The sequence below is a fragment of the Molothrus aeneus genome, chromosome Z (genome assembly GCF_037042795.1).
Source record: "Molothrus aeneus isolate 106 chromosome Z, BPBGC_Maene_1.0, whole genome shotgun sequence".
NCBI classification, from domain to species: domain Eukaryota; kingdom Metazoa; phylum Chordata; class Aves; order Passeriformes; family Icteridae; genus Molothrus; species Molothrus aeneus.
The window spans coordinates 40,396,583-40,421,368 of record NC_089680.1 but is presented as its reverse complement, the minus strand read 5'-3'; the positions used below and the strand labels follow the sequence as shown (position 1 = coordinate 40,421,368).

At 36.3% G+C, this 24,786-nt stretch overlaps 1 protein-coding gene across 1 annotated transcript in view; it reads right to left on the bottom strand.

Moving 5' to 3' along the window:
• Positions 1 to 24,786, bottom strand: part of HCN1 (hyperpolarization activated cyclic nucleotide gated potassium channel 1) — a 194,746-nt gene that overhangs the window by 37,485 nt on the left and 132,475 nt on the right. Inside the window, exon 5 of the mRNA XM_066569615.1 lies at positions 6,568 to 6,714. Within this exon, the coding sequence (XP_066425712.1) occupies positions 6,568 to 6,714 (147 nt within the window). The remainder of the gene's footprint in view (positions 1 to 6,567; positions 6,715 to 24,786) is intronic.

Sequence of the window (24,786 nt, the reverse complement as noted above, 5' to 3'; positions counted from 1 at the left end):
ATAATTCACTCATGATTCAGTACTCCAGAATATGGACTACAGTTATACTTTACCTGAGCCTCTGAGAAAAACAAACAAACAAACAAACACCCACACCCCCCTTTAATTCACTAATTAAAGAAAAGGAGATATATAAGTGACTTCCAATGTGACTACCTCTATAATGAGGATACATTTTTTTAGTTCCTCTCTTTAAGCTTTGTACAAAGGATCACTGCATTTTAAAATGCAGAAAAATACAGTGGATTGCAGTGAACTAGTTACCTGTTTTTATGAGATAAATTTATGGACATAAGTTGTAATGGAATCAAAATCTCCAAATTCAAACATTTCTATGATAATTTATTGTGTTATAATTAAAAAAAAGCTACCATTATTTTAATATTTGAAAGTCCAATCACACCCCATTTTGGCCTTATATTATTACTATGGAGATGCTTCATCTTTTGTGCACAGGACTATAGTATAGTCTAAATAAGAATACATTGCTTAGTGATTTCTAAAGATAATTACTAAATAAAAGAAAGATATTAAAAAAGAGATAAATTTTAATAGGGAAAAGGAGAAGGTCAACAATTAAGAAAGAACACTGAGGTTACCAAATTGCTAATTTTAAAACTGACTTTAAACACACAAAATATTTCTCTACAAAAATACCTAATTTGTTTACAAGTACCAAACCATCTGGTTTGGGTCCAATTTTCACTCAGATACAATATAAATTATAAATCGAGTAATGAAGCTTTCCTTCACTTTATTGTGAGAGTACTTTTCTCACAGGAACTGTCACAAAATGCCACTCCTAATGCAGCACTAAGAGGCTTCTCGGAACCCTACACCTGACTCATTAGGCTGTCGTGGGTACCACAATGTACCTGCATTCACTATCCCCATGGGAACAACAGAAGTCAAGGACTTCACAAAGGTCTGCTCAGTTCCAGAAACAGCACCATGTAAAGGTGGAGAAGCTTGCAAAAAGAAACTACAAGAAGCTTCTTATGGTCTGGTTGGAAGTTACTGGTGGGGAGCAATATTAAGTGATACACCTAAATAAATGCATGAAATTATGTATTTGTTACCACTTAGTTTTTACCATTACAATTTAAAAGAAAAAGTAAACTCAATGCTTGGCAGTGATTAAAAAGCAAATCAATATTAGGAATTACTTTCATTATTATAGCATATATCTTGCTGCAGAACTGATGCTTTCACCTCTAAAAGGCTATAGTAGACCCAGGGAAAAAATAATGAAAATGGCAAGAAGAATGATCTAGCTTCCATGCAAGAAAGAATTAACATTTAAAAAGTATATTTAAGGATGTTATCCCAAAACTATAAAATCATAACTGGCATGCAAAGAGTCAGTAAAAATTGACTGTACTATATCATTTTTGCTACAAGAATTAATGGCCATCCAAACCAAAAAACATTTGGAGCCATTTTCAATTCCAAAAGAAGATGGTGGTTTCTCATGCAGGAGTGGTCAGGTCTGTGCTCTTTGACAAAGGATGGTGTAGCTGCAAAGAGTACTTAGAATTAAAGAATGCAAATAAGGAATTGGAAGAGATGTGTATTAAGGATTACCCAGTACTGAACGTGAAAATACTGAAACCCTTCACCTGAAAATACTGAGAGTCTAGGACAGTCATTAAGGGTCACCATACTTTCCCTGTTCTTGTTCTTTCATGGGCATGCACCCACAGCCACTGCTGGCAAGACTGATGGCTTAAACAAAGGCCAGAGCTGAGTCACTTTGACTTATACTCAGTTACAAGATGGAACTAGCAATGTATATGTATTTCAACTTTTATAACTCAGGTGTTCTTTTGGAATATATTTCTCTTAGGAGCATTTGGTTTTTTTAGCTTCTCGTCTGTAGAGTCTCCATTTCATGTAATGACAATTACAAAGAACACTTTGGGATTAAGGCCTTCTGAGGCCAAAGGATATTCAAGCCTTGTAGAAGGTAAGAATTACAAGTTAAAAAATGTGAAGTTTAATAGCTCAGCCTGCTGAAGAGCTAGAGATGATATTTATATAACAACAACGAGCTAATTGTTTCTAATCACTGAGTCAAGAAATGAGGGAGAGAGACAGTTAACTGCAATTGCTATTAAAGACAGAATTTATTTCACATGTCAATTGCTGTTAGAAAATGCAGTCTTTTTTCTAAGCTAGTCAGCTATGTTTTCTTTACTGTGAGAGCATGTGTGTGTGGGTGGTGTGTGCAGAGAGAGCCTGATTATTATCTTAGACTTGTTGCAGAACTTGTATGGAGCGACAGATAGGTTGGATGAATCCAACGCTGCATGGCATCGAAGAAGAAATTTAAAATCTGTCATCTCTACCAAAATTCTAGCTGCCAGGAGTCTCTTGATTATCCTGTTCTTGAGAAGACTGGACACGTATTATCAGATAAGTCTATCTGTGGAAATGGGGATTTGCTTTCAATTCAAGTGAAATTTCTGAATTTAATGAAAAGAAACCCTTATCGTTTACTTTTGAGAGTACACGATACATACAGACAGCATGTATGCTTACAAGCAGATATGCACATAGCATATTGCAATTTATGGTTAATTCAGTTTGAGCATGCAGAGCTGAGAGTATCCAATTAATTACGTTACTGGTGGACTAATACACCCAAATTGTGCAATTAACTAAACAGGGGAGAATATAGAGCTTTTCAGTCTCATAAATGTTGTCTTAGTTCCCAGCCATTGAATGCAATCTCTTTGTTAATACTAGATTATTCTTGAAGGATACAGGTCAGGAACCAGTTGCTTTACTCAACTTTGAAGCACTTAGACAGAGCCTTGTACAGTTTAAAAAGGTTCAGGATTCCTTTTCCCCTTTTTTTTAATGAAGCCTTGTTAATTGCCCACAATAAGCATGACTCTATTTCTATTATCCAACCAAGCTAGGCACTCACACACATGCATCAAATCTTTTTTCAGATTTTCATTATTTTAATCATCCAATCCACCATGAATGTTCCAAACATATTGTTCAGAAGCTCATTAAAATGAACATTCATCCTCTTTTACAAAGTCTTAACCTCTGCTATCAAGGCAGATGATTGTCCTGCTCTGCACTGGTGTGACCTCACCTTGAGTCCTGTGTGCCATTTTGGGTGCCAGAGTATAAAAGGACATTGAACTATTAGTGGAGGGTAACAAGAATGGTGAAGGGCCTTGAGGGGAAGCTGAATAGGAGCAGCTGAAGTCACCTGGTCTGTTCAGCCTGGGGGAGACTGAGGGGAGACCCCACTGCAGTTACAACCTCCTTGTGAGGGGAAAAGAAGGGGCAGGCACTGATCTCTGCTCTGCGGTGCCCAGTGACAGGATCCAAGGGAATGGCTTGAAGTTGTGCCAGGGGAGGGTTAGAAAAAGGTTGCCTATTAAAAAAGATTTTTCCCCCAGAGGGTGTTTGGGCACTGGAACAGGCTCCCCAGGGCAGTGGTCACAGCAGCAGCCTGACAGAGCTCAAGAAGTGTTTGAACACTCTCAGGCACAGGGTGTGACTCCTGGGGATGGATGGTGCTGTGCAGGGCCAGGGGTTGGACTCAATGACCCTGAGTCCCTTCCAACTCAGCATATTCTATGATTCTATGATTCTATGATTCTATAAGCATATACAGCTTTATTACTAGCATTGATCATGTAAGAATTATTTTTACACTAGATTTTTGCTGCTAATTCTATGTACTTTAGCTATTTTTAATGGTTGAATGATCATATTTATATCATGCATAATTACTTTCTTGCTAAAAAACCCCCAAAATTTTAAAACATGGACCAAAAAGAAGGTCATCACTCTTAAAGAAAGCATAGCTGTGGAAAATTTCAGCCCATACAGTAAATTTGGATGGCTGAGAACAAGAAGTAGTGAAAACCCTGCAATTTTTTCATAACATTTCACGATGCTATAATTACTCAGCAGTTAGTATAGTTTCTTTTGTTCTGCTTACTCCAAGTGAGGAAATAATGGTTTCAGATTAATGTCTTCATCAGAAACTACTTTTATCAAGCTAACTATGTCCTATGGAGACTCTGAATGTTTACTCTAAATTCCAAGTACAAGCAAATGTAGGATTAATTAAAAACTCAAGAAATGCACTAAATATTTAGTTTTCAATGATGCAGCCAGGGTATTTTTGCTATTACCTATTATAGCCTTGTGCAGTTAATGGCATGTAACATGGTAAAGCCCATCCAATATATGAATAACTATAGTCCACCTTTAACAGCCTCCAATTTATTACCCATTATTTGCATCAAAAAGACACCACCTGCACTACTAAACTGCACATAATGAAGTGGTAGCTAAAACAGAATTTGAAACTCTTACTAAGCAAAGTACCTAAGTGATGTTTTCAGGCCACAGTTGATAAGCTGCCTTGAAAATTTGGACAGATTCATTGAGAAACCTGTTCTGGCACTGCCAGTGGCCAGTTATTATTTTTCTCTTTCTTTTTTTTGACCTTTCTCTGGAACTCTACTGTGTTGTCAGCAGGGCAATGTGCAACCTGATTGTAGTTATTTTTTTGTTATATAAAAGAGAGAACAAAAAAGACCTGCTAAGTATAGCATAACCATAGCAAAATCAGAAGCCACTCCTTCCATGAAATTCTATTATTCTTTCATGTTTTTAGGGGCTCATTAATTTTTGAAATTTTACATGCTTGATTTCTCACCAGAAGTGCTTTTTGTTTTTTATGGTTGACCAAATTTGCCTTTCTGCTTCTAAGCTGTTAGAAAACAAGGAGGGGAAGGGGACAGGGCTAGGGGAGGGAGAGTGGAAGGAAGGAAACAAAAAGGGAGGCAGGAAAAGCTGAAAACACAAGTAATTACGGTGCCACAATTGCAAATTGCTGATAGTAAAATAGTATTTTGCAATGGAAGGGTATCAGGCTTTACTTTTGAATAAATGCTTTTCTTAGAAGTAGAAACAGATGAAACTGTTTCTGCTGTCAGTGTCTGTACATGCTTCTGTTCTCTTAACAAAACAGAAGCTCCATACTGGCCAAGATTCATGTTTTTACTCTCACTGTAGTTTAGGGGTGGTTCCTACACTTCTCCTGTCCCACACGGCAGATTCTTGCAGTACATTCTCCTCTTGGCATTTCAAAAGCTACTGAGGAGAACCATAGTGTAAATAGGCAGTGGCAATGCAGAAGCCAGGGCCCTCTACCTGCACTCCAAAACACTAACTCAAAATATAAAGGAAGGCCTCAGTCTACACCTGTGTGAGGGAATTAAGTAGGTCAAGGATCTGGAACTTAGTCATGGGTTATTAAATTGTTAGAACAACCATGGTTTGGCCTGATTTTGACTTTAAGCATCTAGCAAAGACCAACAATTTTGGTCAGCACTCACCATTACCACTTGGCAGTTTGTAGGAAGGACGCTATGAGACTTTCACAACAGAGGTGTGGATAAACTGTGACTTGGCAAGGTTTTGTTTCTTTATGACTGTTTTAAATATGGAACTTGATTGAATTTGGCAATGGATTATGACGTTCTCCCCTCCCAACAAAGTGCAGGATTCAGTAGTACAGAAAATCCATCACAGACAAAGATTCTCTCTTTGCCCCTCAAAACTTGAAAAAAACCCTGACCAACCTTCATCTATCTTTCCAAAAGTATAGATACACACACATATGGACACATAATCAGCACCACTCCTCCAAAAGCAGAGGATATTAGAAGCACTGAAAATTGGTAGCACTGAAAATTACACAAGTTTCACATACTAGACTGTTCCACCCTTAATTTTCTTGTTTCTTTTCTCTTTTCACTTTTTATGCTCTCTTCCCTCTGAGTTTTTTAACTTGCTTCTTCTCTGGGTATTTTTCCTCTTCTTTCAGTAGAGGATATCAGCCAACATCCTCGACCAGGTCAGGCATGAGCACAGACCAACAGAAGACCATCTGATTTCTATTCCCATTAAGAAGCTACTTCTGCTACTGCAAGATCCCACACCAGCAGAGAAAATTCCAACTGCTTCCACACATCACATCACATAACATAGCAAAGCATAACCCCTAAAAAAGAGATTTTTTAAATGACTTTTATATATAATATTCCAGCTTCCTCATCTCAAGTAAAGACCACCTTTACCAACGATGCTACTTTAGAAAATGAAAAAAGGCAACCCTCCCTTGGTGGTGACTCTCAGTGGTTTTATCTGTATAGATGTATGGCTGATAAGTAGGGAGAGTAGAAAAAGAATTTCACCCAGGACCATTTTAGTCCAGCTGATCTCTTTTTCAAAAAGTGGCAGAAATGTGAACTTCAGTCAACAATAAGGGTGTGGTTTTACTCTTTGGCAGGATTTTATCCTTTGGCATCCTCATGTGGCAGTGATTGACAGACTGGTCCTGAATAGAGTGTAGATCTTCTTTCTTTGTGTCAACCTAGTATAAATTTAATTATCCTGGTCATCCATTGACTATGGTAAAGAAGCTGAAATGCTATAGAAGGTAAAGAGCATTTCAACACAGAAACAGCAAAGATAAGAAGTTTTTTCCTAGCATGAAGAGCTATTCAAATACTTTAATCTTACCTCCCTTAGAGGATCATTGAGCTCATTCAAAATATTTTCTTCATCAAAGATCTTGCCTTGGTAGCGATGCTCATAGTAATCATGGATCTTCTGGCGCATCTCAGCAGGTAACTTGTGGAATGACATGTACTGTTCCACTTGCTTGTACTGTCAGGATAAAAAAAGGAAGGAGAATTAGAAAAAAGCCTCAAATTTTTGCTATCTAAAAGTATCTACAAAATACAAATTCATTCATGTGTCCACTTAAGCTCTACCTATTTTATAAAGGTAACAATTTTTTCACATATCAGAAAACTCTCACACAAATATTAATTAATGTAAAATTACTCACATGACAGCATATCTACAAATTACAGAAACTACCTTTGGCATCCATATGAATATATAAGTTTTGGAAGCCAAACCCTCATACTTCTCATATGTTTCCTAAATTCCCAGCTGTACAGGAGCTGCAATAATACACCAACACAATTTTTAGCTCATGCAGTAGACAGGAAAGCTGCACACAGTGTTTAGTCTGTTGCACTGCATTTGGGGAGAGCTGAAGTTGTGAAATTTTAGAAACTGGCTATGCTGTATTGCTAAGCAACATATTAATGTTGTGTATGCTTATGAAGTTAAAACCCGTGGAGAAAATGAAATAGAAAACATTCCTCAGGAGGGATGAAGAGAAAGGTAAACTAGAAAAATAGGTGTGGGATCAGGAAACAGAAAATGAGGGAAGAAAAAGATACCAGGATCCAGGAGACCAAGAAGAGCTCACTTCATTTACCCTGTACATTTGGTTTCTTAGTTTTTACTAGTCCTCTGTCCTATATTCTGGGGATTTGCCTTTTTTTGGATAGCATAATTTTCAGAAGATGAAGTCCCAAATCAACATACTCATAGTAAGACCCACAAAAAGGACAAGTTGTCTAAAGTACAAATGGACCAATCCACCAGAATAAGATTTTTGCTCTTCAGAGCCCCCATCCTTGTCTCAGCTGAAAAGGATAAGGCACTGAGGCAGAGAAGGATAAATCCCTTCTCAGGCTGAAAGGTGAGTTAAAACTTGGCAGAAACTTGATTCACAGATGTAAACAGTCTTAATTTATTTTTTATTAGTTATTTCATGCTTAATTAGGGAATCTAAACTGTTTCCAACAAGAAAACCAATGAAGTCCTAATTAGGATTGGCACCTCTGTAGAACAATTAAGCAAATGTATAATGTACATGCCCTCTTTTGTGAACTGCAGCATCCATCCTTTAACTTATATAATTGAAGACTGTTCTATCCTCTGTAACTGAAATTAGCTTTTGCTTTGCAAAGTGGCAAAAGATTAGATAAGGCCATGTGTACAACATACATTCCAAAAATACAAGGAAAGTAATTCTGCATGGGACTATTTAACAATGAATATGTTAGAGTGATTTAACCCTTGCACAGCCATTTTGCCCTTCTGCAGTAACAATTCTTCACCCACATCCTTAAGATGTGAGATTTAAATTTGCATACTTGACATTGGTTTCTGATCTGATATGAAGAAATTTATCCATACATTGTGGGTTAAAATCAGACATCATCACTATGGCCCCTAGGACAGAGGCTGCTCCCTCACACAATCTTATTCACACACAATGGGCTTAAGTAATACTAATAATGAATAATCCTTGCTAATAAAAGAAATACATTCATTCTGATGTATATTGCAAGCAAGCTGCAGAAGATTTTTATGCCAGAATGACCTTGAAATAGGGAAAATTCGAGCTACAAGGAAATTGCTTGGGCAGCAATTTCCACTGCTGCCTTTCATTAGTGCTGTTATTTGAATGGGGGCTTTCTCCTGCACTAGCACGCTATTTTCTTTAACAAGATTTATGCTTTCACATGAGACTTTTAGGGAAAAAGAAAAAATAAAACTAGTAGGAAAGTAATGCTTATCACTGGCATGTCTCAAAAGTGTTTTCAAATTAGTAATATATAGAATAATAGTCACAGATGAATATTAGCATCCTTTTCTTTAAAAATCTATGAAGAAGTGAAAAGCCTTCCCCAATTTCCAGAAGTTTTTAATCATCTAATATAATATCAAGATCCCTTCTCATATCTAAATATCTGAGTCTGTGAGTGGGTAGTATACTATGACTAGCTCTTTAATCAGTATTTTCCTAATGTTTCTCAGTGTGTGATTTTGGCTCATTTTCTATATCATTCACTGTTCTACTACTCCCTTCTTGACGTTCTGTTCACGCGTAGTGTTACCACAAAACTTTTAACTTGCCCTCTTGTTCAGGAACTGGTATCTTTCATTAACTCAGCAAAAGAAATAATTACTTTTTCAATTCCTCAGAAAAGCAAGTTCATATTGTCAGCCTGCTACATGTTACTGGCAATACTGTATTTCAGATTAGTTGCCACTGTGGTGTGTCACATGAAAATTGCAAAAAAAACCGTGCTGAAATGAAGACACAAAGAGAGCAAGATTAATATGGTCTTGTTAATTTTATGTAGTAAACCAGGAATTTGTCTAAATTAATATTGGAGAGTATTTTCTTTGTGGATACAGATATCAAATATCAGTATAAGACCATAGATATCAATAGTGGTTAGAAATAAAGGTATTTTTCACTTTAATGTAATTATACTGTGTTTTATTTCTGGGACTGTATTTATGCATTACAAAAATGCAAATAGCTTTAAGAGAACTGAAATATTTTCTGGAAGAGATAAAAGATGTAAAAAAGATTTTAAAATTTTCATTAGTGTTTTGAACCCCTTAAAAATATGATAATTCAGTAGCTTTTTGATTTTTCTAAGTATAATTTTAGATCTGAAGTGGAAAAAACTGTCAATAAAGTTAAATTTTGTTTAAAAACGATCTTTTAATCATATTTAAAATGGCTGTAACCTATCCACATTTGAAACTACATTTTAATATGTGAGAAAAACAATTTCTTTCTAATGACTCTTCTCATTACACTGCATCCTCTATCTTATCCCCTCTAGACTTAAAATTTTGATTTGCACTTGCTTTTTTGTTTTGGGGTGGGATTTTTGCTACTTTTTTGGGGGTTTTTTTCTTGTTTGCTTTGGTTTATTCAGAAAATAGATGCCTTAATCCCACATTTATAAGAACACATCTGGTGTTTATTACATTTGTGTAAAAAAACTTTCAGAGCCACAGTAAGCCCCCTCAAGACTGACTTCCTTTTTTTTTTTTCTTTTATTTCTGGCTTTTCGTATGACATATGAGAGGCACCAGACTACATTCAAATACAAAAGACTCTGGTAGCCCCCTGCTTTTTAATTTCTAATACCTTTCCATCCTTGCTCCAGCAGGTAGCACCTGATTTTCCAGGAAGGACTATTTAATAAGGACTTCACATGTGCACATCTAAAGGGATGTGCCATAACTGTTACAAATATATATTCCTGGTCTTTTCAATGCTATTGAATGGAGTAAGTACTGTGTTGCAGACCACTCTACAACTATATATTTTTTTAAATGAATATTGAGTTGTCTCTCCTAAAATGGCTATGTATATTAACGAGATTTATATATTGCACTGTCATAATTTCAGTAATTTATATATGTTTTCTATTCATCACTGAAATGAAAATGCCAATACATGCTACAAAATTGCTGAAATAGGTAACAGCTAAGTGGATTTCAAAGTTTCAAAGTAACATTCCACATATTTTAATGCAAACCACCACCCAGTAGTATTTGAATCTTGCTGTTTCAGATATAAGTTTATTCATGGTCTCTCTGTATGTAGCAAAATTCTGCTACTGGACTCCTCCAGCAAAAGGTGAAGAGTATGACATGAGTTATATAGGGTCCATAATAGAATGGGTTAAGAAAGTGCAGTTATCTTAAAAAAATAGGTATGGAAAAAGGCAAAGGAGAAGAAGGACATACTGTGCATAACAATTTGCAACTGAGGCAGGGAAAATATTTTAACAATATAATGTTAAATCACAATACAAAAAAAAAAAATCCCAGTGAAACCAGTAGAACAGAAACCTGAATGTTGATCTTTCATAAGATATTTTAGCATATATGTTGAGCCTACCAGATCCTTTCTTCACAAATTTTCGTAACTAACTAGTTGAATTGACTTTTTAGCTGAAAAATTTCTCGGAGTCCTAATAATCTTTACAGCTCAGCATTCTGTCCTTGATACAATAAATGACATAAATATTTGAAAGACATGAATAGCATCAGTTGAAAAACATGAAACTAATTACCTTCATGTGCCTGGAACTGCTCCCACCTAAACTATCTGAATACTTTTCAAGCACAGGTGCCAAAGTCAGATTTTTTCAAAATGTCAACACTCAGCAACTTCCAAACTGGCTATTTTTTCAAAGAACCTAGGTCTGTGTACCATCAGTTAAAAGTCCAGCTTGAACAATAGGCCTTTTGCACTTCTTACAATAATTTTGTCCTTGGCAATAGAGCCTCACTTTTAAGAAAGTTTCCCCCAAAAAACTAAGCAACTATAAATAGCATTTTATTGAGACTTATAGCCAGTCAAATATATTTATAGCCAGCTGTATCTTTACAAATACAAAGTTTAATGATATGTGGCGAAAAAAAATCCTATATACTGATTGCAAAGGTAAAAGAAAGCAAAGATCATTAGTGAAATCCTTCTACTGAATCAAGGAAGTTCTGTCCCACAATTTAGATGCAACAAATCCATCAGTAGTCTTAAAATGGTTTGAAGATACTTGCATATCATGTATGAAGGAAGAATCTACACAGCATTAAAATATGCAGAAGATTTAACTCACTGAAAAGGAGTAGAAAGATAAGAGGAGGAATTTGATTAAGATGAATCCTTTCTAAGTAACAAACATGCTATTTCAAGAAGCTCAGTGGTCATATATAGTTCTGAACCTTATTTTAAATTTTAGTCTAAATATATTCAGATGCAGTTTAAATCAACTAATGTTAGTACAAAATTATCTAGCAGTTTCAAAAGATACTGTCTCTTGGTATATCTCTCTGGAGTGTTTATAGTGAATTGTGTCTCTTCCCAGCCTCATGCAGGTAGTTGATTCTGCTTTTTGTTCAGATCACAGCATTTTTGTTTAGAACTGGCTCTCTTCTCTTTCATCTGTTCTAGCTTGGGTTCATTTCTATCCAACTGCAATTACTAGAATAGTACATAATACTTTAGAAGAAGTATCACCAATTTGTAGTTCAGACTGATTTCTTTCCCATCTATTGCAAAACCAAGACACATTGAAAATGTTGTTTGCAGCCATTTTATGAGCAGCTTCAGCACTCAGACTTCTCATTTTCTCCTTGCCACTTACAGTTGCTGTTCTCTTCATCTCCCAGTTTGTAACAGCAGCTTGTACTAGTACCTGAGTCCCTATATTTTGAGTTTCTGCATTTCATCTTATTACTATTACTTGATCTCTTAAAACTCAGTTCATTCTATTTTGATCTTTCTGCAATACTAGCATCTGAAGCTTTATACCACCCTAACCAACCTTTATACCTATCAAACCATTGCTAAGCACAAACCTTGTGGGAATATCATGCCTCTAGGTATTTTTCTACCACACAATCACAAATCAATTAGGTTGGAAAAGACCTCTGGGATCATCAATTCCAAACTGTGACTAAACACTACAATGTCAACCACACCATGGCACTGAGTGCCAAATCCTTAAACACCTCCAGGGAAAGTGACTCCACCCCTTCCTTGGGCACCAGCCCATTTCAATGTTTTATCATCTTTTCTATGAAAAAATTTCTCTCTAAAGGCTAACCTGAGACTCCCTTGGGAAAGGTTGAGACTATGTCCTCTCAGTCCAGCTTGGTATCTCAAAAACTTGCAATTGGGCCAAAATAACCAAACTGGGGTGTAGACTGGCAGTAGCACATGTGACAGCAAAGAAAATTGCTGTCCTTCACCAGATTTGCTCATGAGAGAAGAATGAGGTCTATATAGCCTAAAGCAAATCAGTTTTGTGTAGGTGACATGTTATGATCTAGGTGGCAAATATCTACACAGAAGAGATTCCAGAAACATCCTGTATGTCCCAATACATAAATGCACATAAGAAGTGTTTAGTTCTGATTAAACCCAGAATTCAGCTGACTGACAGTTACCAAGCATTTCAAAAACCAGCTGATCTTAATAGCAAGCATAGAATAAAATGGACAACTAAATACTTTTATAGCGTTCAAATAGCTTTTTAGTGGTAGCTTGTTTCTATAAACACAGTTTAAAACATTAAAAAACTATTTTCCAGTATTTTTTAATCGCTATGAAAGCTCACTGGCTTTACACCTCAGAAATTATTGATATCAAAGTCCTTTTTCTCTCTGCTATTGTGCTGTAAAGCCTTGAAACAAACTAAAGGAACAGAGGAGCTTTGACTCACCTCTTGTCCTTCACTTTGTTGAGCTCAAGGTTTTGTTTTCTGATTACAGATTTTTATTTACTTTTCAGTGAAGAAAAGGGAGAAAATCTTTCTGATTTTCATACAGACTGGGGGGAAGATGGAGGAAGAGGCCCAGGAAATTGTTTCAAAACATATGAACACCCAGTTTAACAATTTGCATATACATGGAGTTTTAGGCCCCTCCTTTCTCTGCAGGAGGTACCAAGCAGAAGAATTTTGAAGAAAAGAGGGAAGGTTCAACAGGGATCCTGTGATACAGAACAGGAGGGATAGCACTTGCGACAACTGTATAGCCAAATGCAGCGTTATATTGAAGCTACCCAAAACAAAATGCAAAATGTTGTAAGGTAAAAAAACATTATGTTGGGGGTTTTGCTGCGGGCTTTTTGTTTGTTTATTTGTTTTTTAATGGAAAAATAACTTTCTTGAAGTGTATAAAAGCTAATGGTTTTCATGGAAAATTTTGCTTTGTGGAAAGTATGCTTGTTATTCAAAATATCTGCCTCCCTCTCAAGCTGCAGTGATGCTCAGCCCTGGAGATAGCATGAGCTGTATGGAAGGGACAGAACTGAACGATGACCACACATTTGCAAATTGCAGAAGGGGAGAAGCTTTGTCATATTAAAGGCATGAGAGGTTTTCCTCCTCTCTCTCAAAATTGTTCTAATGCATGGTGGGCTTGGAAAGCGAACAATCAGGGAATTACACAAACTAAGAAATATTCAGGAAGCTTCAATTTCTAGCGAAACATTAAGTGCATAAAAATAATATTCTGGTTTACAATTGACAGTAATGTCTACTACACTTACATTTTGCATTCAGCTGAGTGTTGACTTTTCACTCAAATTACATTGAGGAAGAAATTTTTAAAATAAACAAGCAAGTTTCATCTGATCAAAAATTCACAAGCAATTAACTTTTAAGCATTTTATCTAGACTTCATTTGTTGAAATTTTTTTTCTGCGCAGAAGGATAACTGCAAATGCAATGAGTGACTACTGAAAAATTATAAAGGAGAACAGTTTTTTCATATGAAAAAGAAGTAATATCACTTTTTAAAAACAATCTTTCAGCAAAATATACTTTTTATGAACACAGGTAAAAGATTTGCAAAATACTGTACAAAGATCCCAGAATGAAATAATTTCCATTTAAAGATACTATTCTGAAATAAAATGTGCATTTTAAGAGCAGCTAGTTTGCTAAAACACTTTATAAATTACTTAAATTAAATTCTACTCTATTATGCAATGCTATTTAAATGGTACATAAAAATTACCTTGTTACCCCCAAAAAGAATGTGTCGTTTCATGCAATACATATCCCCCTTTCTATGGTATCTTTCTCTCTCATATAAAATAGTGAATCAATTTACTTTTTCACTCAATCATTTGAAAAGGCAGATAATAGATTGTTTACAATCTTTTATCTCAAGCCAGTATTCAATAGTGCCGACTACCTAGCTCAGTGGGCAGTTGGATGTCTGAATATCACATGATATTGCTTCAGTGTGCTAAACAAATAATCTAATCTGTATAAGTAAAAGTAATGTCTAGGAAAAAAATCCCTGAGGTTTCTCCCAGGGAGAATTTAAATAATATTAGACAATCATAGACACCAGGCTATCATTTTCTCCATCTGCAGGAACTTCCAATCTAACATTATAAGTGGGTTTTATGTTAAAATAATTTTAAAAGACATTAAGTTGTAGATTAATGGGAAAGGAATGAGAATTGTATAGCTAATATTTATTAATGGCTACTTAAAAAAAATTTCAATTTTTCTTGTCACATTTATTGTGAGACCCTGGTATTTTTCTCTTCTTTAACTCCTTAACTTGTCATCAGCTACAAGCCTTATTCCTGACACATAGTGGTGTAAATGAGGTAAAACTGGTATTCCTACTCAAAAAAGATGGGCCACCCATATTTCCAGCCCTGCCAGTGTTTGACTATGGGAATCTGAGCAGGGCATGTAGCCACTGCAGGATGGTTACATGCTTCGTCTCTGTCTGATACTGCAAACCATGCTATTTAGTCAGCCTGTCATCTGTCATCTGACTCTGCATTGTCAGCAGAGTCCAAACCAGTTTGTGTGCCTTGACTCAGGTAAAGACCCACACAGTAACAGACTGGGTCTGCTGCTCTCTATTAGCTATGCTGATCACTCTAGCCCTGGAGCTCAGCTACCAGCAGCCAGAATAAAGTGGAGAGCATAATCACTGATCATCTCTCTTCTACCATAAGGAAATCCTGCCTCACTAATGAGGATTCCTTATTACTGCAAGGACCTTAATTTATGTAAACACAAGGACCTACTGCCCTTGGGTTAGAATCAGAATCATTTTTAAATTACTGGAGGACAGAAAGGAAAGGCCAACACCTTCCCAAGCTAGAAGGATTTCTGAATACTCCTGAAGTGTTTAAGCTCAATGTCTGTTCAATTTCATCTGCCATTTAAAAGCATGATCTTCAGTAGCTGCTAGTATGCATTTCCTATTTGGAGTGCTCATTCTCTTCCATAGAACAGTTTTTTCACCTTTACAGAAGTTCACTTCTTCATTCTGTCCTAATATTAAAAATAATCTCTTTAGGCTACTGCTTCATATGTGCTAGAGCCAGTTTTCAGGCTCTTGGCCATTGCTCTCCAATGGAAATTCAACCAGGAATCAGGGAACACAGCTGTGCCCATTGCAAGGGTTACTCTAAGTCTGGTGTTTGTATAGTTCATTCTTTTATACTCCTTTTTGTCCTTTCTTTGACTGGTATTATTAGGAATGCAAGTTGAAATATCTCCGTGCTTCAAATGGGGACAAGACTCCAATTTCTGTCCCTCTCTTGCATGTTTCCCCAACCACACTGGAAAAACAAGCAATTTCCATTTCAGAAACACCTCCTGTTTATGCGTGGTCCTCTGGCATGCAACGGCTAATCATGAACCAGCTGAATTTTTAACCTGATCACTAAGGCACCAAAGGACACTCTCTAACCAAATACTTCGTCAGACCTGAAGTTAGCACTGACTTTAACTCACAGGATGATTACCTGTGATGATAACTCAAAAATGAGTAAGGTCAGATGGCTCTTAAATGACCAGAGATCTGTCTGTGTTCAGAATAAACATTAAGCAGGGCACATGGCAGTCAAATATTTGGTTATCATATTTTGGTAGTGGCAAAGTAATAAGCTCACCTGTCCATCCCACAGTCACTGAAAGCTGAATTTATCAGGGCTCAAGAGATATTTCTACAATCTGCTTTCTTTACTGCTACTTTACTTAACATACAGATATTTGCACATAAAGAAAAAAACAGTTTATAATCAAACACAGATCAAAATAAAATTTAAGTATTCCTACTGAATGGCATGTTAATGGTAAGTTCAATTTTATAATTCTTTATCATGAGATGGAACAGAAGTGATTTGTTTAGCCTAAAAGCTATCATCTGTTTACCATCTATTTTTCACTAATTACCCCCCAAAGAGTACTGTTGCTTACAAGAATGCTTTAAACTGTCATTTTACTTACAAGCAGTAATTAAACATTTCCTTTCAGTTGCCACAAAATACACAATCTCTTATTATTGTTCCTTTCAATTAGTGTAATTGAGAAATTAATTAAGTTATAGGGAGATTTCTGAATAGGATTTGTTTTCTTAGACCGTTCTTTATCTTTCACAAATTTGCTTTTTACTGCTTTAAAAAGGGGAGTGAAACAGCATGAAAACCAGGATCGGTTCCTCTCTTCACAGAGGCAATGACAGGACTCTGATTTAATGAAACAACAATCAGAGCCCCAAGGCATGAGAAGAAAAACATCTCTCCTCTGTGCTACGCTTGGTGAAACTGTATCAAGTCTAAGGCAAGAGGATTTTCTTTCTTAACTGTAAAGATGACAACTTATTTAAAAATATCAGATATGCTGTAATGGCCTCCTTAGAGTTGCCAGTTTTAACATGAAATTTAATACCTATCCTGTCATCTTGTACAATAATTTTCCTTATCTTTTAAACAAGTTGAGTTTCTTTTTCTTTTTTTTTTTTCTTCCCCTTTTTTGAATTTACTTGGCCAGTAAGAAAGAATATACATTCAAGTAAGTGCCTGGAGGGGAGGAGCGGGAGACAAAAGGAGTTATTCCCCTGACAAGCAGTCTAGGGAAGCAAAAGGGATCAGCCCATCTCTGCTGGGTCACTTCTTCAGTTCTGGGCATGAGCAGGATTTTGTGCAGCTCCAGGATCCACGATGGGGACATCTGGACCTGGGCATTGAATGCACACTGGTCAATCACCTATTTTCTTTTCGATGTAAGGTTTTTGGAGATTTGTGCTAATTCTGTTTATCAGAAGCCCTGGTTTCCTCTGGCATGGGCTTCACCTCAAACCACCATCCTGCTGCACAGAAGCATTGCATAATGCTAAATTCTGCGTGTCCCACAATGCCTTTAGCTAAACTGGCATGCTTAGTTGGGAGCATCTCACCCACAGGAAATCCAGTTATTTCAAGAAGCAAATTGAAGTAGCAATTTAGAAAAGAAATATAGAAAAATGTTTAATTAGGTTGAAATTATGTAACTCTGTATCTATTGTTTAATAGTTGCAATGAAAAGAAGAAGAAAGTAAGTTTTATTAACAGTGTAATTGTTACATCTGCTTGGTGTTGTGCCAACAGCTATGCTACCAGCAGCACCAGCACACACAAGACAGGAACACTGGCACAATACAGCTGCTGATCCTGGTAATTTTGTCTCTGATAAAACTTAATTATGGCTTCCCAGTTCCTTTTGTATTAATTAGAGAAAAATGCCAATTCATCAAAAAGACCTTTCTTTTTTAATGCACCCATTTTCACATTTTTCACTTCCATGTCAAGATATTTGCAGGCCAGTAAGTTTATCTTACATGGGAAGGTGTGTTCAAAGCTAAAGGGAGAAACAAAGAGATTCTTCAGTAAGTAAAGTTGCTCTGTTAAAGGATGTATTGCTTTTCTTGACCTCTGATCAGAGACCCAAAACTGGCTTTCCCTCATTTCACAGAAATGTCTTAATGATGGGGAAATGGTTCATCAAGGCTGGGCAGGGCATCTCCCAGTGTCTTTTCTAATTGTCTATTACATGTGTATCAGATAAAGACAGAAACTTCTCTTGTCCTTTGTTGGGATAAAAAAATTGATGTAGATGATCACATTTCACCATGCTTTTCCAAGAATGCATAATCACTTATATAAAATTAGGGTGCTGGGAAGCACAAAGAGTCATCTCATGCAGATGCTACTCATGGGGAAGAAAAGCCTACACAGGGCCATTGGCTGCAATTCATCCACCTCCCTGCAGGCATTTCACATGTAAACACCTGAGACAATGTAAGACAAATGCAGTACTAAGATTTTTTAAGACCCATAGGAGCTTAAAGGAGACCAGACAACCTCTGCTCTGAACAGGTAACCTCATTAATACTATCATTACTTTACGAATTATTGTTTAATATCTGCAGTATGAAACCTTGCATATTTTATTTGAGAATACAGCTAGATACTCTAGCATGACACAAAGAGCCCTTCCACTTAAAAATGAGACTTGAAGACTACAACTTATTTTTAGATAATCTAAGACTCTTTTTCGAACTGTTCAGGTCTCCAGTGTCACCTAGAAGACTGAGTTTCACACTCAGTATCACATAATATTCATGCATTCTTCACCAATACCTGCAGCCATCTTGACAAAATGCTCTTCATCTTCACATTCACAGCTGTTTTGTTTTATTTCTTCTTCTAAACTACCCATAATCTTCTTTTTCTTACCTTACATTTTTATAGTCTTGAAGTATTCACACTTCAGAGACATCCTCAGAGAAATAAATTTATGGCATCTGAAGGCTTCTCTGATAAACGACAGCCATGGCAGGAAAGTAATATTCCAAGCAACCTTTTGTACTCTCCTGAAAAGCATCATTATAGACCTGATGGTTCCAGAGGAATGACTGAGCAACAGGATGTATTCTCTTACATTCCAGAATTATGGAACTTATTCACTAGGTACAGGAAAAAAAAACCTTAATTTTTAATGACTTAAAGATAATTTTTTAATTAGAATAAAAATGAGGTATATATGAGAACTACAGGCTCTATCAGGAATGGAAAAGCCAATGAAACATTCTGCAAAGAACAAATTTTAAGGCAATTCTTCAAAGAAATAGACTAATGATTCCTGTAATAGTTCTGGTTATGAAGACATAATTCAATGCATTGACCACTTGATCATCCAAATGCATCAAATCTTACATAAAGAGTAGATCTTACTTTTTATTCTCCAAAACAATGCAAAAAGTTCTTAGAAATAGCGGATTGCTTCCCAAATATCTATGGATATTTAAGTCTCAAATTAATGTTGATTCTGTACTTCTGTGCTGATCATTTCTGCAGAAACATTAGGGAAGTCTTTTATTCAGTATAGCTGGATTCATTCAAAAGTGAAGCCATAGACTGTAACTGTTAAAGAAAAAGAACTGAGCTTCTGTGAAATAATACCTTTATTTTCTTTTCCATCTTCTTTCAGAACAAGAAGGAGAAATAGAGAGTGCTTTGAGGAAATGGGCAAAACACCTGTAAGGTGCTATGGAAAAAACATGAAAAGAGTAAAAGGCTAATAAAGGGTCCTTAAACAATTCTACAAACAATTTTAAAGACCTAAGGATTCCTCATAGTTTCTTCCACTTAAAGAAATATGGTTTATGAAATACAGATTTATTTCTTCCCATCTTAAGTATTTTAGAACCACTCAACTCAGCACCTGAAATTTTAGGAAAATTTGCCTTAGAGTTGAATAAAGGATCCTTTATTTCCAGAGCAAGAGAAGCAATTTGCACTCCAGTACCACTGGCTGTGATTATGATAGTCTGCCATGTGTACTGTTGTTCAGGCCCAATGGATAATGCACTTTTATTCTGAGCTAGTTCCCCAAACACCATTACCAGCACTGACAATGGTGTCTCATGGAAAGGCTGCAGTGCAGGACCCCTGCTGAAGCTGAGAAGGCACCTGCATAGCCCTGGCAAGGAGGACTCTTCCTGGTAGGCAATGCAAAACACTTGGTTTTGTTAAAAAAATTGGTTTTGAAAAGAGCCTTTTTTTTTGTCCAGTTTTTAAAGCATGAAATAGATAAATAAAAAATCATCTTTTCATTATTCCAGAGATATTTGATGTAGATCACAAGGGAAACCTTGCAAAGAGAACAGCAGTGCACCCCCAATAGAGAAAACTACACCTGGGCTATGTGAAAACCACAGGTAACGAGGTGCTGAGGCAAGAAAAACCTTTTCATTTGCATTTTGTTTTTAAACTGAATCTGAATCAAGACCTGGAAGAATTCAGAATGTCTTACCAATAAATCAAATTTTGAAGCTGTACAGACTACGAAATTTTGAGTAATCATAATCAAATATAGCACAAGGGTCTGCAATGCTAATTCCTGAAATGGAATATTGCTTCCACTAAAACTTCAGCGTAACGTAAGAACCTCACTACAGATAAAAACTACCTAACAATTAGGTGGTAACCTAACAATTTTAAGGCAGCAACCACTTCAGGTATAAGCTGGCACTTCCTTCTGTTTTTCACAGCACAAATTGATGGCTAAAACAAAAGCTCTCTCTGCCACCCAGGAAGAGTATATCAGAAATAGCATATAATGTAAGTTATAGTGTAAAACGTTGTTTTGAGAAATTTTCTGCCTTTAGCCCTGGTGTGCTGCAGAAATCCAGGCTAACATTCTGAGGAGCTGCCTTCAGCTGCTGCAGACAGAGACAGCTCATTTTCTCAGCCTGCCTGATTGATCCCTCCTCTGATCAGAACCGTACTGCAAATTTAAAAGCCACATGCAATGGCGCTTACACCTAAATTAATGGATATACCACAGCACAGTGCTTTCATTATTCATTTTCCCCCCATTCTTCTCCTTTTTCACATTATTCTCTGTAGTTACATCACTGGGCCCTCCCCAGGAAGCTCTAACTTTCTTGATGTTAAGTGATACTGAATCATTTGGAAAATGAAAGCTTTCTTTTCCTGCCATGGAAGGCATGGTGCAAGGTTTAGATGAATGCCCTGTCTTCTCCAAACCACACAAAATAGACTGGTTTTGTGGAGGGTTTTGAGGAAGAAGAGGACAAATGGTCTCTGCCAGATGCAGAGACTGCCTTAGAAAGAGACATGGGGACTGGGGGCAGTGCTGGTAGACTGAGAAACTATGAAGGAAAATAAAGCTGAAGTAAAACCAAGGAAGAGCTAAGGTTTATATCTGTTCCAAAAAATATCTTGTTTTGGTACTATTTTGCAAGGTTATACTGTTCTCCATCTTAAATCATAAACTTTTGCAGAGCAAGAGCCTGTTTTTTAAATATTTTGCAAACAAATCTAAACCACAATCTTTCAGCAATAAAAAAAAGTATCTTTTCATTTACTGAGTTACATATACTGTTGATTTTACTGTGCTATCATTTTTCACGCAGTTACTTTCTGACTGTTATAGCTTTGTTTTGAAATCAATGGACCAATGTAGTTCATCAGAGTTTTAAATCTCTTTTTTCCATTTTTACACCAGATTTCAGATTTTTTTCCTAGCAACACTGCTTAAAGAGTAAATACTGCTCATGCCTTACAGCTGCATCTGATGGAGCAGGGATTATCAGATGTTATCTTGTCTCTGCTCATGCAACCCAAAACTTCCCACCTGGCTGAACTCGGTAATGTGATATAGTAATCCAGGTAATCATTCCATTGATCATCCTCACTTCAGTTCTCTTCTTTTATTTGCACTGTGCACACACAGAAGCTGCTGTTCAAAGTGAGGGGATATTCAGGCGGAAATAGAAGGTTCATCTCTATCTCTTTGCCAAAAATTCAGAGTGTGTGTCAAATGACTTCCTAAATTCTTTCAGATGACATCATGTACTGCCCAATGAGAGGTTCCTGCTTAGCCATCAACAAATCCCTCAATACAAGCTCCTCTGTCAACCACAGTTCTTCTCTAAAACAAGTCAACATCCTCTACCCCCGGTGCAGTCCCTGTTGTTTCTTTCATCCTCACTTCCTCTCACATATTCTTTGGCTCCTGTCATTTCAAACTGGTTTTCCTTGCAGGCATACCATAGGAAAAAGCCAGACATGCCTTTCCACTATCTCTGTTACACTGACCAGTCATCTTCTGAGGCTCTCTGCCTCAGTTTTCCTTTGAGTCATCCTTTTGGGTTGCCTCTGGTGTCAGTGGTACTCCTGGCTAAGGTGGGGCCACGTCCATCCTCTGATGCTGCCTGATGATGCCCAAACATGGGCTGAACAACATCAGACAGTGTGCAGGAATAAAACAGCAACAAAGACAGATGGACTCTTCAGCCAGGTGATCACCCACCTCTCTTACTTACATTCCCTACTAAATCAGGGGAAGCAAAGGCCTATGCCTTAAAAAATGTTGAAAAATTAAAAAGGATTGGGAGGTATCTTACAATAGGGGAATTAATTCCATAAATTCTAGTTACCAGCTCCTTCATATGCATAACAAGAAACACCCGAAGACTTCACTTCTCATTTTAAAAAATTCTCAGTGTTTTCCTCAAAACTTTATAAAATTACTTTTACATATACATCAAATTCTGACCAACAAATATTTTGTCTAGAAGGAGATTGTATAGATATCTTTCTGAAAATTACAGTTTCCTAACCCCAACCTGTGAAAACATAGCACTGTGAATTTTTATTCTAAAAGCCCTTTTATTATGCTTAAGTAACTAGCATTTAGAAAAATGTTTTCTGAAGGTTTTTTTTTTTCCTTTGGTAGCATAAGATGTAAAAGGCAGGTCTAGTGTATTTTATGAAAACAAATGGAGTTAAAAGCATTCTACTTCTATATTTATTAGTGCTTGTCCTTTCTAATAAATTTTCTTGAATTAGTGTTACAATATTTTTTCAAGGTTAATAACCACTTGGATTAAACTGTTAATTTATCACACAAAACAATACAAAAGGGTTTTTAAAACACTCATTTGAAGGGAAAATGCTTTGGTTATTCTGCTATCCTCTGCACTCCAAAGCATTTATAAATACTGCATGTCTTATTTATACAAATTATTTTCTTCTCAGAGTATACATATGTTAATTTCTCAAATATTGAGAAACAGGGTGAGGTTGGGAAAGAACTACGATGTACAAATCAATATAAAAATAATCAATCCTTCTTTCTTCCCTTTTTCCCTAACAAAGTAAAAGAAAAAACCCCATAATCTTTCACAGAAAGGATTATTTTCTCACTCCTAATATTATATTAGATAATATTGACTTCTATTTCCTTCTATCCATCTACAGGACATAAGCACAGTTATTCTAGTGCAACTTGGATAATAGCTACCTGCTATAGCTATCTGGTGTGAATCACAGTTTTCTCTTGCTAAATTTGTAACTCGTGCTGTGTTTGAACAGAAAGTTTGAAGCCCAAAACTTAGTTCCTTGTTTCTTGTTTCTCTCTTTTTTTTAAAAAAATCTATTTAGTGTGGGAGCCTATGGTAATTACTGTGGAAAGAAAGCAGATTGTGTGTAAAATCTGACTCTAGAATAACTTCATGCCTTCACAGCTAATTTTATATAGTCATCATGAACATGGTTGCAATTGTAATGAGCTTGCTCTGCAGTTTCATATGGAAAACTGCTAGAAACCTAATCCATAATGCAAGACAGCAGAACACTTTATAGGTAAATTACCCCCAACACAGCAATAAATCAAAGACAGTCCCATCTGTCATTTTAGAAGCAGTGGGAGTCTATTACACTTTGGCACAGGTATGATGCAGCCGGGTGGAGAGCACTTGGCTTGCACAGTACCTGCTGCCGGCAGGGACCAAGCGCCTTCTCAGAGGAAAGGCAAAAATCACCAGCCCGATTTCCCCAGCAAGAATGGGGTAATGAGAAGATGAAACAATAATGAAGTACCAGGACAAAAGAGGAGAGCAGTCTATTGAGAATGTTCTGACTAATTTATATTTCTCTCCAAACTCTTGCTCTCAAACTAAACATCATATTCAGTTCAACTTGAGAGAAAAAGAATTGTTGATTTTTTTAATGTTGTATCATTAAAGGTGAGTAATTTCTGATTTTTGATTGGGAGAGGGAAAATATTTTGTTCCCTTACTTTTTGCAATGCTATCTATCATTCTTTCCTGTTTCAAAAATTGTGAAGACCAATGTCAATATCACAAGTATGTGCAGCAAAAATCCAGGTAATTATTATAAATAAAACACTGATAAAGATGAGAAAGAGAAAAAAAGAGATGGCAGTGAAGGCCTTATCATGACACAACAAATATTTTCATGCTCAGTGAATAAGCTTCTGCCTGCATAGCCCACACTAGTTCTCATGGCTGAGAATTTACATATTCATTTATATGTCAGTTGATTTCATGATGGCCTTAATTACACATCAAGTTAAAAGATGCATATAAATAAAAGGATTAATGTACCTACAAGTTCTATTATGTGCATGTTCTATCAAATAACAGGATGCATCCTGTGAACTAGAGTACCTGAAAAGATTTTTCTGAGATTCAGCTATTTTTTCCCTTTCAGAATGTTTTCCCTTTCAGAATTTTGAGTGATACCAAGTATCTTTTAATTGCTTGCTTTGTTCTAATAAATCTCATTGCTTTCTACAAGGACCAATAAGGCTCACAGAAGCCAGGAATACTACATCTCTACATTTAGCAGTCAGTGATAATGATGTATGCCAAAAAAGCATAAGATGATTCAGAAATAATCCTAAAGGCAACACTTAC